This window comes from Mytilus trossulus, chromosome 13 (assembly GCF_036588685.1).
Source record: "Mytilus trossulus isolate FHL-02 chromosome 13, PNRI_Mtr1.1.1.hap1, whole genome shotgun sequence".
Taxonomy (NCBI): Eukaryota; Metazoa; Mollusca; class Bivalvia; order Mytilida; family Mytilidae; genus Mytilus; species Mytilus trossulus.
Genome location: NC_086385.1, coordinates 30,848,243 through 30,867,262, shown reverse-complemented (window position 1 = coordinate 30,867,262; position 19,020 = coordinate 30,848,243). Strand labels below are relative to the sequence as shown.

At 32.5% G+C, this 19,020-nt stretch overlaps 1 protein-coding gene across 4 annotated transcripts in view; it reads left to right on the top strand.

Moving 5' to 3' along the window:
• LOC134693921 (alsin-like) overlaps nucleotides 1-19,020 on the top strand; it is a 64,655-nt gene that overhangs the window by 26,818 nt on the left and 18,817 nt on the right. For all 4 annotated transcript variants that reach the window (XM_063554858.1, XM_063554859.1, XM_063554860.1 and 1 more), the window contains 15 exons: nucleotides 569-2,182; nucleotides 3,245-3,447; nucleotides 3,978-4,052; nucleotides 5,322-5,434; nucleotides 6,987-7,050; nucleotides 8,674-8,845; nucleotides 9,374-9,456; nucleotides 10,511-10,683; nucleotides 11,224-11,398; nucleotides 12,372-12,506; nucleotides 13,319-13,447; nucleotides 16,017-16,084; nucleotides 17,494-17,560; nucleotides 18,010-18,203; nucleotides 18,816-18,881. In XM_063554858.1, coding sequence (XP_063410928.1) covers nucleotides 569-2,182; nucleotides 3,245-3,447; nucleotides 3,978-4,052; nucleotides 5,322-5,434; nucleotides 6,987-7,050; nucleotides 8,674-8,845; nucleotides 9,374-9,456; nucleotides 10,511-10,683; nucleotides 11,224-11,398; nucleotides 12,372-12,506; nucleotides 13,319-13,447; nucleotides 16,017-16,084; nucleotides 17,494-17,560; nucleotides 18,010-18,203; nucleotides 18,816-18,881 — 3,331 coding nt within the window. The remainder of the gene's footprint in view (nucleotides 1-568; nucleotides 2,183-3,244; nucleotides 3,448-3,977; nucleotides 4,053-5,321; nucleotides 5,435-6,986; nucleotides 7,051-8,673; nucleotides 8,846-9,373; nucleotides 9,457-10,510; nucleotides 10,684-11,223; nucleotides 11,399-12,371; nucleotides 12,507-13,318; nucleotides 13,448-16,016; nucleotides 16,085-17,493; nucleotides 17,561-18,009; nucleotides 18,204-18,815; nucleotides 18,882-19,020) is intronic.

Below are 19,020 nucleotides of genomic sequence, written 5' to 3'. Positions count from 1 at the left end.
ACCTGGAAGCATGGATGTTTATGTTCGTGATTTGTGAAAAAAATAATTAAATTCATGTAATTATTAAAAGAAGATAACGTGTGATTGCAACTGAGACAACTTTCCATCTGAGACCAAATGACATAGAAGTAAGCAGCTATAGGTCATTGTACAGCCTTCAACAATTAGCAAAGCCAATCTCATAAAGCCCAATTTAGAACATTATAATATGAACAGCTTGTATATTCAGTGGTTGTAGTGTTTATGTGTTACATATTTGTTTTTCGTCCTTTTTTTTTACATAAATAAGGCTGTTAGTTTTCTAGTTTGAATTGTTTTACATTGTTTTACATTGCATTATCAGGGCCTTTTATAGCTGACTATGCGGTATAGGCTTTGTTGAAGGCCGTGTGGTGACCTATAATTGTTAATGTCAGTGTCATTTTGGTCTTTTGTGGATAGTTGTCTCATTGGCAATCATACCACATCTTCTTTTTTATATATTGCGATTATGTTTAAAGATATCAAATAAAATTTATGGCATTTATGTATGAATTCCAAGATTTTATTATAAACTGTTATATTGCAGATAAGGAAATTGAATATATTGCTTGTGGATCCAATCATTCTGCTGCTGTTACCAAATATGGTGATGTCTTCTGCTGGGGAGTCTCAAGTGAAGGACAATGTGGGGTACCAGAAGAGAGTGAAAATTTATATGAAGGGACTGTTCCTTTACCTCATCTTGTTGAAATTGTTAAGACTTGTGATGAAGTTTGTGAACATGGAAATACGGGTCCACATGAAAAAATTGCAATTCAGAAAATTATCTGTGGTAAAAATCATACGGTTGCTCTATCTGTTGATAATGAATTATGGGTATGGGGGAGTGGCATAGCATTAGGAGTGAATGCAGTCACAAAATCTGTTACCCCAATACAAATTGAGGCATTTAATGGAAGAAATGTCTTGGATATTGTATGTGGTGAAATGTACACTATGGCTTTGGTCGAAAGAAGTCTTCTTGATATTGCACCAAGAAAACGACCATCAAATATTGAAAAAACTACACATAAACTTTTTCCATCTACTTGTTCAAAATGTAATGAGGAAATCTACAGTTACATGGAAACTTCTGATACCTGTATAATTACAGAGGATCATGTTTGCAAAGATACTGTAAAAACAAGTGTATCAGACCAATCACAGTCAATAATACATCTTGAAGAATTGGTAGATACAAGCCAATCACAACAAAGCTTACAAACAGTTAATTCAAAAGAAAAGAAAATTACAACAGAAGAGGACAGTACTGCAACAACAGAAGGTACATCAAAAGAAACCATAACAGGAGACAATTCCAATGCTAGTGAAAAAGTTTTAAAGGGAGATAATCCTGGTAGTGAATCAGATTCTAAGGGAGATAACCCTGCAAGTCAACCAAATATACAGCGCTCTATTTCAGATGAAAATGTGTGGCAAAGACAAAAACCTGAAATTGAAAGGTCTTTGTCATCCAAAAGTGATCACAGGGTTTCAAGATCAAAAAGTTTTCTTGATGGTAAAAATGCAAGACAATTTTTAGCAAAACAGCTAGATGATGATGACCTAGCATTAAACATTGATTCTAATGGCACAGTTCTTGATGGCAGTGCTGCAAAAGGAGCTGTAACTGACATTTGGTCAACAGTTCAAACAGGTATGCAGTCTGCTTATGCTATTCCGCAGCAAATGACTGGCATGCTTAGTGGCTTTAAGACATCACTAATGGACAGAATGTCTGCGTCTGCACCAGAAGAAAAGGAAAAAGAAGATACAAATTCTAGCGTAGATTCAAATATTCATCTTGTCGGGTTTGACACATCTGACGAAGATGTCTTTCACGCTACACAAATTGTGGAAAGCCAATTAGGGAAAGATTTTAGAAAGTCGAGTACGTCAAAATCCCCTGATCCGAAAACCCCTAAAAAATCAAACACTTCTTTTGGTGAAACAACATTTATAGAGGGAATACAGACAGAGATGCTTTTCTTAGACGACAGTAAAACTGATGAATTAGACCAAAGCAAAACTGTAGACCCAGGGGAAGTAACTCCTAAACGTGGAAGCCAGTCAGGTGAGACCACAACAAAGAGATCATCCATGAGGACCATTTTAGCGAAGCAAGAAGAACTGGAAAGACAAGTGTCAACACGATCATCAAGTAAGATTAACATCAATTTATCGCTGTGCAGTTTGTTTACTGGTGATTCATATATTTTCATTGCTACCAACACATGTATTCTTGTTCTTTTGGTAGTGAAGCATTTGATTTACGATTACGTAATGAAAGAATAGAATAAGAGGATGTTTTAAATGAGATATGATTGCTAATGGGACAACTTTCCACTAAAAACTAAATAACATAGATGTTAATGTCATACATCGTACGTCATTTTAAGGACTTCAACAATTTGAACTATATATGTTGTACATTCTTCAAAAATTAGCAAAACCTATGGTGTATCTATATCACATGCTTAAAAAGGCCATACTACCAAAATTAAAACTATTCAAACTAGGAAACTATTGGCCTGATTTATGAATAAAATAATAAACAAAAACAAATGTTTATATCAGCAAATGACAAACACTGAATTGTAGACTCCTAACTTGAGCCAGGCACTTTACAGCATGTGGCGTGCTGGTACATGTAAGCTGGCACCACATCCTCCCCTTAAGGATGTTTGCTTGTCATGTTTTGGATTTTTTGTCAGATTTTTGGAATCCTCTAGTTTTATCCATTTGAATGCCTAAATAAAATTTTCTATAAACCCCTATTTTTCTTTTCATGATTCTTTTACATGTATCATTATAAGTAATTTGTAAAAGTCTTTATAAAAATTTTTATTTATTTTTAAATAGTATTTGAGAAATTTAACTGGTCAATGATAAAGCTATGAAAAATCAAGAGAGAACATTTTCCTGCCAAAATTCCAATGGCTAATATCTCGAAAACAAGCACATTGAACCCTATATTTTTTTTGCTTTTTTGATTCCTCAATTTATTTCCTATTAATAAATACTAGTTTTATGAAAAGTTATATATTAAGAAACTGAGCAGCGAACATCCTTAATTTGAGACAAATTCTATAGTTATAGTAATCTGTTCATAGTAAGAATAACAGTCACTGGTTTTGATCATTTCTTCAGCTTTCTTTGTTTTTTTTATGATATCAAATTTAATATATATATATATAATCTATATAATGCTTGATTTTTTCAGCCACAGAAGATGAAATGAAGAGGCCCTCCATTATCATAGATACAGAGGTGTGGTCATGGGGCAAAAATAGCAAAGGTCAATTGGGTGTTGGTGACATGGGTGACAGACCTAATCCAACCATTGTAAAAGCCTTGTCTAACAAGCGTATAACCAAGATATGTTGTGGGACAACTCATGGAATGGCATTAACAGCTAATTCACAGGTATAAACTGTAATTCACAGGTATAAACTGTAATTCACAGGTATAAATTGTAATTCATAGGTATAAATTGTAATTCATAGGTATAAATTGTAATTCACAGGTATAAATTGTAATTCATAGGTATAAATTGTAATTCACAGGTATAAATTGTAATTTACAGGTATAAACTGTAATTCACAGGTATAAACTGTAATTCACAAGTATAAATTGTAATTCACAGGTATAAATTGTAAATCATAGGTATAAATTGTAATTCATAGGTTTAAATTGTAATTCATAGGTATAAATTGTAATTCACAGGTATAAATTGTAATTCATATAGGTATAATCGGACATCTCATGAATTCTTATGCAATACTCATTTAAATTGTGTTCTGGATTTTGAAGTCTCTTTTAAGAATAAATGAAATTCTTTAGTTCATGTCTCAAACTATAAATATATGAGTATATATCAATCCCCAAATTATTAATAAAATAATTCTAATCCTGTTTTTTGTCAACTGGTATTTATATTTTGTTTCTTTTTTCAGGTATACAGTTGGGGCAGCAATGCATCAGGGCAGCTAGGGAGAAAGGAGGAAGCAGCATTACCTGGTTTGATAAAGGTATAGCAAATCAGAAGAAATTATTCACAGAAAACATTTTATTCTTTGCAAAAACTTACGTTAAGATTGTACAGGGGCCTCTACATAACAAACAAGGTCTTCGTGGCTGAATGATCTATATAGTCAATCTACAGTGATGGCTAGCCTGTCAACATTAAGGTTGTTAGTTTGACTCCGATCTTAAATGTCATAGGTCAGTGGTTCTCTCTGGGTACTCTGACTTTTCCACTACTATAACTGGATGCCATGATCTAACCAAGTCTGTTGAAAGTAGTTTTAAACTCTAATAAACAATCTAACTATCTACATTAAAAAGTACTTGCAATGATTTTGTCCTTAGAATTTGATTGATAATGACTTTTTCTTTCACTGAATGCATTTATAGACTAAAAGGGTTAACTATAAAATTTAACATACTGTGGATTCATTTATTTTCATGGGTATCAATTTTCGTAGAATGCTGAAAAATTGCATATTCGTGGATATTTAATTTCGTGGTTTAGCCAATCTATGTATTCAATATAAAAAAGAAGAGGTGGTATGATTGCCACCTATCCACAAAAGACCAAAATGACACAGGCATTAACAACTATATGTCACCCTACAGCCTTCAACAATGAGCAAAGCCCTACCGCATAGTCAGCTATAAAAGGCCCGATAAGACAATAGACTTATTGAAAATATGTTATTCATTCAACATTTGAATTCGTGGTTTACCTGTTTCCACGAAATCCACAAAAATTGGTATCCAATTAATGAATCCACAGTATATGTTATTACTAAAATAAATTGAATAGCAGGCTACAGTTTATAAACATCCTAACAAATCCAATACAAAGCAATATGACAAATATATGTGCACAAACAATTTAGATTCTAAGGGAAATAACTCAAATTACCGGTACATTGCATCAAAAAACTTTTCACACAACCTATATTCCACAATGAGGCGGGATAGGAGGGGTCCTGATCCCGAAATCCGGGGCTCAAAAACACAAAAACATGAAATCCAGAGGTCCTAAAATTGGGAAAAAGAATTCCCGGATCCCGAAAGGATCAATCCCGAAATCTCGAGCTAAAAAACACCTGATCCTGGAGTCCTGATAAAGGTCCTATCCCCCCTCCACAATGATCCTAAAAATACTAATTATTGATAAATAAATATGTTATGTCAAAATTAGATGTGTGCTGAGTAATTCTATGTGTGACATCACGAATATTTGGAAAATTGATATTGTAAACGACTTATTTCTATATATTTCTCTACAGATGGTGCCAGGATGTTTCATATGGGATATTGCTGCTGGAAGTTGTTTCTCTATATTCCTAATCGACAGAGCTGGATTCCAACCAGAAGTCTTTTTTGTTGGAAAACATCCAACGTAAGTATAGGATAAAGAGAGATCCAGAAAAGTAACCATCTCTGAGAGTTTGTAGTCATAAAACAGTATAGTGCAACTTAACCCTTTCCTCCATTGAATTTTTTTTTTTGTCTACTTGATTCGCATAGGATTTTTCTATAAAATCCTGAAAATATGCTTTAACGTATTAATGCATTGCGGAAAACAAATATTTCATCAAATAAATTTATGTCAGATATTCCTATGATATTCCTTTTCATATTGGATACAAATTTTATTAAGTCTACTGCAGACACTTTGTAGTCAAAGCGTTTCAACAGAGGTACTACACAGGCGTCAAAAGGCGTCATTATGGAGTAAAGGGGGTGGCGTCAAAAGGCGTCACTATAGAGTAAAGGGGGTGGCGTCAAAAGGCGTCACTATGGAGGAAAGGAGGTGGCGTCAAAAGGCGTCACTATGGAGGAAAGGAGGTGGCGTCAAAAGGCGTCACTATGGAGGAAAGGGGGTGGCGTCAAAAGGTGTCACTGTGGAGGAAAGGGGGTGGCGTCAAAAGGCGTCACTATGGAGGAAAGGGGGTGGCGTCAAAAGGCGTCAAAAGGCGTCACTATGGAGGAAAGGGGGTGGCGTCAAAAGGCGTCACTATGGAGGAAAGGGGGTGGCGTCAAAAGGCGTCACTATGGAGGAAAGGGGGTGGCGTCAAAAGGCGTCACTATGGGGGAAAGGGGGTGGCGTCAAAAGGCGTCACTATGGAGGAAAGGGGGTGGCGTCAAAAGGCGTCACTATGGAGGAAAGGGGGTGGCGTCAAAAGGCGTCACTATGGAGGAAAGGGGGTGGCGTCAAAAGGCGTCACTATGGAGGAAAGGGGGTGGCGTCAAAAGGCGTCACTATGGAGGAAAGGGTTAAAGAGGTGCAAAAGAGGAGAAAGACACTAAAAGGATAATCAAACCCATAAGTCTAAAAAAAAAATGCCATGGCAAAAAATGAAAAAAAGAAACAAAACAATAATATAGGGTTATTGCATGAATATTGGGGAATATTGTCCCGAGTAGAATTTTATATTGCACGAGCTTGCAAGTGCAATATATGTTCTACGAGGGACAATATTCACCAATATTCATGCAATAACCCTTTTATTGTATAGCAATATAATATTTGAAAGTAAAAATTGGTTTAAACTAAGATTTAAACGTTGATGAAGTCATGAATTTAAAAGATTTATTGCACTAGTGCAATATTAGAATTTATTGCACGCTAACTTTTGGTTACGTTCTGTGGGTAATATTATATTGCTATACAATAATATATAAAACAAAACAAATAAAAAACCAAAGACTGAATAACACAAACCCAACAAAACACCTAGGATTATCTCAGGTTTTCTTTAAGGGTAAACTATTAACTACTGATTTTAAAAGAATATACTTATACATTTTGTACCACATCTTCTTTTTTTTTATTTGTTCTTGACTTTTGACATGCATATAAAAAAATGTGTCAGGCTTAAATATGATTGAAGGTGCCAACCATTGCAGTATTTTCAAATTTCTTTGGAAAATTTCAATTTATTTTTCAGGAAAGATTTGTATGTACCTAACCATGAAACAAATAGACTGACTTCATTGAATTTTCTGAAACAGGTAATCTATACTTTCAAATGATATCGGTTTACATGTATAATTTGCATCGGTAGTCTCAGTATAGAAATAGGGAGGTGTGGTGTGACTTGCTATATTAAAATTGAGAATGGAAGACAACTCTCCACCAAAGTTCATATGAAGTGGATACAAAAATTTAAAGGCAACTGTAAGGCCTTCAACATTGAGATAAACTGAGTTAAGACTCTGAACAGGGTGAAAGTCCCTTATATAAAAAATGTGAAACAATTCAAAAGAAAGAAATAGCTAACTATTTTATAACACAAAAATGGCAAAAAATTAATTAAACTCATCTGACAAAAAAGAATAACTGAGAATATATATAGATAATGGTATACAAAAATTAAAGCTTCATTTTTGTCAAGCCTGCAACTTTTGTTGCAGAAAGCTCAACATAGGGATAGTGATCCATCGGCGGCGTTAGCTCACTTCTTAAAAGCTTTATATTTCAGAAGGTAGAAGACCTGGATGCTTCATACTTTGTATATAGATGCCTCATGTTACGAACTTTCCGTCAGTCACATGTTCAATGTCCTTGACCTCATTTTCATGGTTCAGTGACTACTTGAAAAAAAAAAGTTAAGATTTTTTGTAATGTTAAATTCTCTCTTATTATAAGTAATTGGATAACTATATTTGATATGTGCGTACATTGCAAGGTCCTCATGCCCGTCAGACAGTTTTCACTTGACCTCGACCTCAATTCATGGATCAGTGAACAAGGTTAAGTTTTGGTGGTCAAGTCCATATCTCAGATACTATAAGCAATAGGTCTAGTATATTCTGTGTATGGAAGGACTGTAAGGTGTATATGTCCAACTGGCAGGTGCCATCTGACCTTGACCTCATTTTCATGGTTCAGTGGTTATAGTTAAGTTTTTGTGTTTTGGTCTGTTTTTCTTATACTATATGCAATAGGTCTACTATATTTGGTGTATGGAATGATTGTAAGGTGTACATGTCTAGCAGACAGGTGTCATCTGACCTTGACCTCAATTTCATGGTTCAGTGGTTATAGTTAAGTTATTGTGTTTTGGTCTGTTTTTCTTATACTATATGCAATAGGTCTTCTATATTTGGTGTATGGAATGATTGTAAGGTGTACATGTCTAGCTGACAGGTGTCATCTGACCTTGACCTCATTTTCATGGTTCAGTGGTTAAAATTAAGTTTTTGAGTTTTGGTCTATTTTTCTAATACTTTATGCATTAGGTCAACTATATTTGGTGTATAAAAATATTTCATGATCTATATGTCTGTTACACAGGTTTTATTTGACCTTGACCTCATTTTCACGGCTTATTGCTCAGTGTTAAGTTCTTTTGTTTTTGTCTATTTTTCTGAATTTATAAGCAATAAGTCAACTATATTTGTTGTTTTGAAGAATTGCTAGCTGTACATGTCAGCCTGGCATGGTTCATCTGACCTTGACCTCATTCTCATGGTTCATTGATCAATGTTTTGTTTTCTTGGTTAATGTTGAGTTTATGTGACAGTTGTAATAAAGTTTTATATTTGGTCTATCAACATAATATCTATGATTAGTAAAGAAGGTGAGACATTTCAGCGTGTGCACTCTTGTACAATTATATTTTCTGTTTCCAGGCTGGCTGGATAAGATCTATAGTGGCAGGGGGAGATAACAGCTGTTGTACTTCCTGTTATAGTTTCTCCGGGTATTTCATGACTTTGTTTGAAGTTGCTGCTACTGAAAGAAAATTTTACTTCTACCTACACAAAGTGATGAAGTTGTTGCTGGATCCTTTACAAAAATCTGGTAAGTTTGGTTTAAAGATATAACATAAATATGAGGCAGACTGGCATATCATTTTAGCATTGGTCAAATTGCCCATTTCCCATATCAAGGAGGACATGTATACTTTGTGTACTTTCTCAGATTGAATCCCCAATTTAAAAAAAAATAGGGATTTATATTTGATGGAACTTTGTGACCGTTTTAATATATATATGAAATTGGTGAGACCTTCTTAACAATTTTTGAAACGGTTAGAATATTTATATTTCATTGAAGCAATATCTAAAAAATTTGTAAATCATGTACATTTTTTGAAACTGTCAGTTATGTTAACTTTGTCAAAGGGAGATAATTCAAACATTTAATTTGAGAAACATATATGAAGTCAAGTATTTATAATTGTGAGTAGATATCAAATTTTGTTTTAAACTTGAAGACAACATATCGGCAATACAGACATAATCCCTTATTTTTCATCAAATAATAAGATGTAAAATGCAAAGAATGGACTGAAAAATTGATTTTAATGCTCAATTTTTATTTTCGCAGCTTTTTATACCAGTCTTGATGTTTATCCGTACAAATCAACACTACAGAACTTGATGACAGCTTTCCAAAGAATATTTACAAAGGTTAACACGGTTTTATGGTTTTATTTGATGTGACATGTGTTTGGATAATTTGCTTGCTAAAAAAGGGAGATGTGGTATGATTGCCATGGAGACAGTTATCCACCAGAATTCAAGTGAATAGGATGTAAGCAATTATATGCCACTGTAAGTCCCTCAAGTGGGTCTTATTGGGGTCTAAGCACGCTGTGGGATTGCCGATTTTTTGTAAGCGTGACACGTGAAAATCAAATTATTTTGCCGTGAAAAAGGCAATTGAAGTCTAGTGAGGCATGGGAAATTACAAAAAAATTAGCATTGCTTATGTACATAGTGTAAGTGGGATACAGGAATCTGACAAAACAGTAAGCGGGATCCAGGATAAGAACCCCCAATGAGACCCCCCTCATCAACAATGAAAAACCCATACCATATAGTTTCCATAAAAGACATGAATTTTTTTTTAATGTTAGCACAGTAAAGACTATAGTTTTTACTATAATGATACAACATTTTAAATCAACTTACTCTTTTAATTTAGGGTTCCCACCTTACCATGAAATAAGCTTCGAAGTCAGTTATTCTAAGGCTTGAAACGCCTTCGAAATTCGAAAAAACTCTTGAATTGGTTATGTTTGACCCTTTGTTAATAAATTCAAGTTTCAGCCTTTATAATAATGCGCCAGATTCTAAATTACTCATATAGTGAAAAGTTTGTAAGAGGTGCGATATTTTTGCCGTTGAATTAACCATGAATAATCTTAAGCATAGTTCATTGTATAAGTTATTGACTTACTGGTCAGTTTAAGGTGAACCAATTGACTATTAGAGTTTCCAATTGTCCTGCAGATCATTGGTTGTCCTCTGTGGGTACCCTGGCTTCCTCCTTTGCTAAATTTGGTCACCATGATATAGCAAAAAGTGCAGAAAATTGTGTGAAAACACAAAATTCATCAATCAATCATTAATTTCAGATTTTTGAGAGTATGAAAATCTCCTACAGCCATTTTTCTTCAGTGCTGAAATTGGCATTAAACACCAATTATTAAATTATTAATCAATTAATAATTAATTTCAGATTTGTGAAAGTATGATAGAGATGACAGGAATGATTAGTAAAGGAGAAGATCTCCTACAGGCTTCTTTCTTCACTAATTACAGCAGATATACCGTGGAATACAAACGTTACTATGTGGCACTCAGTGATATGTTAGCTGTGGCAGGATTTGAATACATTTGTAAAACAGGCAGGTTGGTAGAATTTCAGATTTTCACATTTACATGTGTTTAGAAACAAGCTTATTGTTAGGTACTGTGAAAAAATGTTCTTCTAATTTTTTCCTGCCATTAGCAACTTGCAGGATGCCATTGTAGTGGAGCAGGAACTGTTAAAAAAAAAAGGGATGAAAGATTCCCGAGGGGCAGTCAAACTCATAAATCAAAAATAAACTGACAACGCCAATGGCCAAAAATGAAAAAGACAAACAGACAAACAATAGTACACATGACACAACATAGAAAACTAAAGAATTAGCAACGCCAACTCCACCTTTTCTGAAGAACACCAGTTTTTGGTATAGTATCTGTTGCTAAATCTTCCATTTTGTGTATTGTGTAGACTGCTGTTTGTCTTTTGGCTATATTGTTATCTGTTTTGTCAGATAATAGTTTTTGATTGATCCTTTCCTATTTTATTTTTGCCAATAATTTTGTCTCCTGAATCCATTCACAATTTCTCTCTTGTCACATATATCAACATATAAAATCTAATCTGTATTTTCTATATTTCAGCTCCTTTTTTGACAGTGATATTGTATCTAAATCTTTGAAAGAGTTACTTCCCTCTGATACAAGGATAGAGAGACCTAATTACCATTTCCTTCTGATACAGATCCTGGAATCTCCATTAACTCACATGAAGGAATATTCCATCCTGGCAGAGAAACTATCTTCTCATTTTCAACAGGTATTTTTTTGCAGAATTATAGTCACCTTAGCTTAAGGAAGCTGGCTTTTCATGTTTTAGATTTGTTGTCAGATTTTCGGAATCCTCTGGTTTTATCCATTTGAATGCCTTGAAAAAATTTGCCCGGTGACCCCCATTTTCTTTTCATAAATCTTTAACATGTATTTTGATAAGCCATCTGTAAAAGTCTTGTAAAATTTTAATTACTTTTTAACAGTTTTTGAGAACTTTAACTTGTCAATGATAAAGCTATGAAAAGTCAAGAGAGAATATTTTCTCGCCAAAATTTCAATGGCTAATATCTCAAAAAAAAGCACGGTAACCTAAATATGTTTTTTGATTTTTGAATTCCTTTATTAATCCCCTATCTATATAAACTAGTGTTTTAAAAAGTTAATTACTTTGAAACTGAGAAGCCAACTCCCTTAAAAAATTCACCAGGTATAAAATTTGATAGAAAATTTTATAAACATCAATTTGGTTCAGTCAAATGACCCCTTAGCATAACAAAAATTATGAATTAAACAACACTGTTATTTATATTAACAGGATTCTAAGTGCTGAGGCAAAATGTATACTATGACCTTTAAAAATAAAATTTTGCATTATAGTGTACAGTGTAACCTGCCAAATGCGACATCTGAGTATTCCAACATCCTGCTTTGACAAACACATTTTCATGGTCCCAAAATATGCCTATCCTTGCTGAAAAAAATTGAGTAATGTGACACCCGGATTATTCCGATATTTTTTTCTGGTCCCCCAGTGTTTTGGAAAACACAGTTTACACTGTATATAAAAAAATCTTTCTGTTTTTGGTGTAATGATGTTTTACAAAGATTTACTAATGTAATGGATACTTTATTTTGAAAGCCTTGTAAGTTGGGTCTTATCAGTTGATATTTTTCCTGTTTCGACATAAGATATAGAGATTTTAAAATGTAGTGTATGTTTATGTTTTTCTTCATTATAGGACTCTGAAGAGTTTAACATGCTGCACAGGGTTTCCCTTAATTGGAGCAGCATACGGCATATGTCAACTACAGATATTGATATAGCAGAAACAACAAGGGCATTCTGGGGAGGAAATAGTCTACAAAAACTTGCTGTAAGTTGTATAGGTTTTATGGTGTTTTTCACCTACGTCACAGATTGCAAAACCTGCTTTAGTAACCAGTCTACTGTGTACCTCATTTAGTCAGTCAGAAAGACCATAGATAGAAAACTTAATGGGATTCTGAGGAATGGAATGATTATATTTTTGATCTGCAGCTTAAAAAATTGTGTTGAATCAGTGGCAAACAATGTAGTCATTGTACAATGAAAAATTTCATGAAAGTTTTCTTGGATTCAGTCAAAGGGAATGATCAAGTGAACTTCAATTTACCTGTAATCACAATCAATTGCATGCAGCAATGCATCAATGCAGGTGCAGACACAGTAGTGGTCATTATTTGTATTAAAATTTCTTTAATCCACTGGAATTCCTGTAGGCACCGACTGGTTGCCTATATGCTATTAAATTTCAACCTCTGCTCTACCTGTGTTACATGAGAACACTTTGTTGTTTATATATTTATGAGTGAAATTTTATCCCAAAAAATCTCTATTTTTTTCTAAATGTTGGATAAGCGACCAAAAGCATGGTATTGTCTAAACCTGTCTTGATTTTTTGGAGCCAAGTAGACGTAAAATATGCTTTTAATGTTTAGTAGTTAGTTCAAACGAGAGGCAAACAAATACCAAAGGGACATTCATACTCATAAATCTAAAACAAACTTGACATTGTCATGGCAAAAATCAAATAAAACAACTAAAAGACAAACAAAGTTGGCAAAACACAACATAGAAAAGTGAAGACTGAGCAACACAATGGATTTAAGGATTGTATGCCAACTCTTCTTTATTGTCTGTTTTTAGGATGCAGTGAAGATTCCAAGTAGAAGGTTGGTTAAGGACAGTAAGAAGAGTCCACTTATGTTACAGGGAGGGGGAAGATTTTCCTCACACCTTTTCCTGTTGTTTAATGACATGTTTATACATGTACAGGTGAGCTTGATTTCCTATTTTTCTTTTATAAGGCCACACCATTATTGTTTGTGTGTTGTTCATTCTTATTCAATGTTTTCTAGATTTTTTTTATTATCATTTTACCATATATATCTTTGATGATCAGGTTAATGATCATTGATGAAATATATTTTCAATATTTTTATTTTTTTTGCATTATTGGAGGAGGGAGTTATCACGACTAATGAAATTTAATCAGCAAATTCCAAATGTTATAATAAGAAATAAGGGAAAAATGAGAGAGATAAAAAAAATCTATGCACAATTTTTTTTTTTTTTTTTAAACTTTGAGCAGAACGAAGCATTATTCATCATGAATTCTACAAATTTATGATTTGCTCGTTCAGAATATATGTGTTATTGTATTGTTCATACCCTAAAATCAAATCAGTATTGCAGCTTTGGTTTAATTTTCTTAGTTTAGATTGCTGTTTTATCACTATGTTTTGCTTTACACTATTTAAATATATTACCCAGAATGCAAAAAATTCTGTAATAGCAAATTGCAAATTATAATCGTGTTTATTTTCTTTGAAAAAAGTTTCATTTTCCCTAAAATACAGACCCATTCAGAAGAATATTTAATGTACTATAGATTTTTTAGCAGATTTGTTTACATATATTTTACAGGTTTTTAAAATATCCCATGATTTGGTATGATTTATTATTTGTAAGCATGAAATTAAAAATATCTAAAATATATTTTGTACAAAATGTACTATGTAGTATAATTGTATTTTTTTTCATTGGTAAATTGCTGTCAATTTTTTTATTCATATATTTTAAAAATGAAAAAATTTAAGAATATTTGATTGTGACTTTTGACAGAGCTACCACCACCTGCTTGAAGATTTGCAGGTAATCAACATTCAAACATGAAACAGTTGGTGCTTAAGTCTGAGGCTTGGTGTCTGGTTACTTGAATGGCTTAAAAGAGATAGATAGAAATTTTAATAGGAAAAATGATTAGCAAATCAAACTCTAAGGATAATAGTGGAAATCGTCAGTTGATTCCCTTTTTTTTAGTTTTGCTCCTTAATGACAATTTTTACCTTATTTTTTAGCATTTTTGCCTATTTTGAAAACTACGATAGATAGATAGACACTTTAAATACCAAAAATGATTAGTAAGACAAGATGTACAAATAAATGAACTTGGCTCAAATCATTAGTCCTTATTGGAGTATTTGCTTCTCAATGACAATTTCTACAGATTTGTTTCATTTTCTTCTGTTATCTTTGTCAACAATAGGTTTTAACAGAGATTTTTATGTCCCTTTTATGGGCATAATGTTTTCTGGTCTGTGCGTCCTTCTGTCTGTTCATCCGTTCATCCCACTTCAGGTTAATGTTTTTGGTCGAGATAGTTTTTGATGAAAGTCCAATCAATTTGAAACTTGGTAAACATGTTCTCTATGATATGATCTCTCTAATTTTAATGCCAAATTAGAGATTTTATCCCATTTTCATGATCCACTGAACATAGAAAATGATAATGCAGATGGGGCATCCATGTACTTGGGACACATTCTTGTTTGCTATTAATTCTACTCTCAACAAAGTCGGAGATTGTCAATTATTGAAGATGCGCATGAGCAAGGTGAAAGTCTAGTTTTTTATAAGCTTTCATTTATAAAGTTCAGTTATCTAGAAAAAAAATCTGTGAAAAATTAGGAGCAAAAATTAGATAAAGTTTATAGTTACATTTACAGCATTTTGCATTTGCATTTAAAGAACTGATCCTCATGAAAATATTATTCCAATGTAACATTTCTCCTGATAGAATATATGATTGTTTTTATCCTTGAAAATTTGATGTGCTTAATTAATTTAATAGCATTTCCAAATGTAATTATTGTAGTGCAAAATCTATTTAACAAAAAAGAATTTATTTTGTTTTACTCACAGTAGATCTGTTTCAAGTAATATTGTCCATGAATTTACTTATAACTCAAGAGTAACTGTTCTTTATAGCATAAACATACAAATATAAACATACAAATATAAACATACAAATGTAAACATACAAATATAAACATACAAATATAAACATAAAACTATCATACCTCTAATCACCTTGTCTGTTATGTTCGTTCGTCAGATGAAATATTTTCATCACATAGTGAAGAAAACAAATTCATATTTGTCATTATCTCAACAGCTGTAATGTGTTTGCACTATCAAATTTTCAAATCTTTTGGACATCAACTTTCTGTTTTTTAATTCATTTATTTACAAGTAGGAGAATTATAAGCAAGACAATGCATGCATTCTTCTTTTATATTAGAATGCTAAAAAAGATATTTTTCTTTAAATGGGGTAAACATATCAAGAGGTAATGCCATGTACAAAATGTACTTATTATGGGTTTGTTGAAAATGTTAACACATCCAAGTCATAAAATATCCCAAACATATTTTCAATTCTAATTTCTTGTTATTTATCCCTACAGATGCATTATTTTAATTTTCATGTTTTCTTTAAGGTTTTGAAAAAATACTTTTAATGTGACATTTATAGCATTAAGTACTTAATGAATACTTTTCAGGGTTATAATTTTCAAGTTTTTCAACTAGAAACTGCCTGGATTGAGGCTCCAACAGGAGGAAAATTAGAGTAAGAATTATAATTATTGCTCTGCTAACTTTAGGCAAAGTTATGTTGCAATGGTACAGACAGTCATATTGTTCAATTTACCTCCTGCTTTCAAAGCTGACTTTATACCTTATAGCGGGGTTTTTTCTCAGGCAAAAGATTTTGGGATTATCATTAAATACAGTGTGGGAAATATTTTGGCGGATTAAAAACTTTTATCAATACCCTTGCATGTGCACTTTTAAATTGGTAGAATTTATTTTGGTGATTTCTTTCTATCCAAGAAAATTTACACCCCACGCAAAAAATAACCAGCTATACGGTATAATGATACTTAAGTCCATCCTTTGTTCATTATTTCCAAAATTGCCTCTGTATATGATGAAAGCGAAGTCAAGCATTTGTTCATCAATCCCTTTATTGTGTCCTTTTCTGTTCTTGAAAAAAATCAAGCATAATTTTAGAATAACAGTCATTTTCTGAAACATCAAAGATAAGCACACATAATTGAAAAATAGTTTAATATTAGGCCCTTAAAGTTCTAATTTTGAGGAGATCAATTTACATGTGAAATATATAATTAGATGTTGGAATTACAAAACAAATAATAAGATTAGATACAATCCATTTTCTGCATGAAATAAATGAATTTTCCCGCGTTTCGACTAGTAATAGCGGGAAAATGTCTGTATTAACGGTTTGTAAATAAGGTATTGTCCAATCAGGATTTGTTTGTGATCGCAATTGATTACAGGTAAAAGGTATACATGTAAATGTATCTCACTTTCTAGCCATCCTTTGAAGCGTACACATCAAAATTACATGTTTGATAATAGGTTTTCAATATCTCAAAGCTGTGGGAGTATTGTAAATGTTTATTTTTTAAATTTTCAATTTTGAAATGTTATACAGATTATAAGTGTATTTTTTGATTTTGAATGAAATTTCATTATCAATGCAGGTTCTCGTGTTGTCCCTATGAGACGGTCTGTCGAAAGATATTTTTGCTGTAGAACACAGGTTTCCAGAGCTTTTATGACCATCAAATAATATATGGTTTTATCTCTGGTTTTTCCTGGGCGTGTCTTGGCCGTTGGTACGGGGAAGAACTTTCTTAAGTTAGTTGTGATTATAAATGAATAATAAATGAGTTGATGTTTATTTAAACAATGTTTATCATATTTATTACATGTTGTATATCTAAAATAAAATCCGGCATCCAGCGTACTTGACGGGCTAGTCAGCAAATTAATATTGTTTTTTAATTTGTATATTAATTATGGTACACGTACATGGTGTATATGTACACTATGGTGTAGGTCGGTTAGAAGTTAATAGAGTAAATACTGAATTATTCCATGAAAAATACTATAAATGCAAAAAATTAACATTTATAATATGAAGGTTTTTATCTCTTTTTTTTATTTCAGAAATGTGATTGTTTTGACATTCCCAGAAGATAAAATGGTTTTGACAGCATCTAATGCTGGAGAAAGGGTAAAGTAATGACAAATTATTTATAAAGTGTAATTCTATCTGTACATTCGTTTTGATTTGACCATTTTTACATGAGTTTTTTTACTTTGAAAATTTTTTAATAGTATTTTAACAATAAAACCTCAAACAAGCAACAAAAGGTCATAGAACAACTTTTAAAAAAAGTAAAACCCAAATGTTTAGTCAGTTATAAAAAGCCCCAAAATGAATTGAAATAATTCAAATGAAAAAAAAACAGCCTGATTTATGACAAAAAATAAACAAAATGCAAATATGACTAAATGAATTCTCCTGAATGGGAACAGATACAGAATGTATGGTCAAATGCTTAAGCTAGAATCAGGGCCAGAAAACAAAACATGAAATTCATCTTCATGTATAGCATTGTTAGCTTTATGTCAAAAGAGACAACTAGACTATTTAAAGTCTATCTTATTTTTCTATTCCAGGCAGAATGGCTGATGACATTGAACTCTGCAGTAAATAAAGTGTTATCATCACAGAAGACTGTTGGACGACGTGGAAGTACCGAACGTTTAACACCACCTGATATCAGACAAGCCTCTTTCACTTTTACAAAGCATCCAGTGTACAAAGACGCCACATATGTAGGGTATTGGATGAATGGAAAAATACATGGCTTGTATGTAGAAACTATTATTAAGGAATTGATTCTGCATCTACAAAATTTGTCACTTTTTTTTTCTTTTTGTTTAACCTCGACAGTGTTCAAGTGAAGAACATAAGATGGACTGTTTCTCGCACTTGCATCAGTAATTTGTTTAACTTTGTGCTAAAGTCAGTTAAAATAGAGCCACTAATGGTAAGTCAGTGATATTAGATTAGCAGTTGTATTAGCATTGACATATCTTATTTCCATGGAGATTGTTTGGCCCTGTCCCATCAGACATGAACTAATGTGTATTCATTAATATTCTTTTGATACCCATTTTCCAGGATTTCGTAGTTAAAAGTTTACCACAAACTTAAACTTTCAGACTTTCATAAAACCTCTAAATCAATATCCATAAAAATGCGTTTTCCTTAATCCTGGCAAATTCACCAGGTATCTTCAAAAGAAAATAAATCAACACTATTGACAATCTGTTCATTTATGCATAAAATTAACATAATTTTAAAAGGTTTGAATAATACTATTTGTTATAATTTCAGAACCCAAATAATGGCTCTTTGCTGGAACCTGCCTTTCTTTTTAAGAAATTTTGATAATAAAAAATATCAATTATGATTTCAGAGGAGAAATGAAATGGAGTGATGGCAGAAGATATAATGGAAATTTTAAAGATGGCCATTTACACGGGTATGGTTGACAATATTAGTTTATGATACTATTGGAAATTTTACTTATACCCCACGCAACAAAGTTGCCTAGTGACAATGAAGGGTGTGTGTGAAGTTAAGGATAAGCATCCTTACAAAGCTTTTATAAATTATGTGAA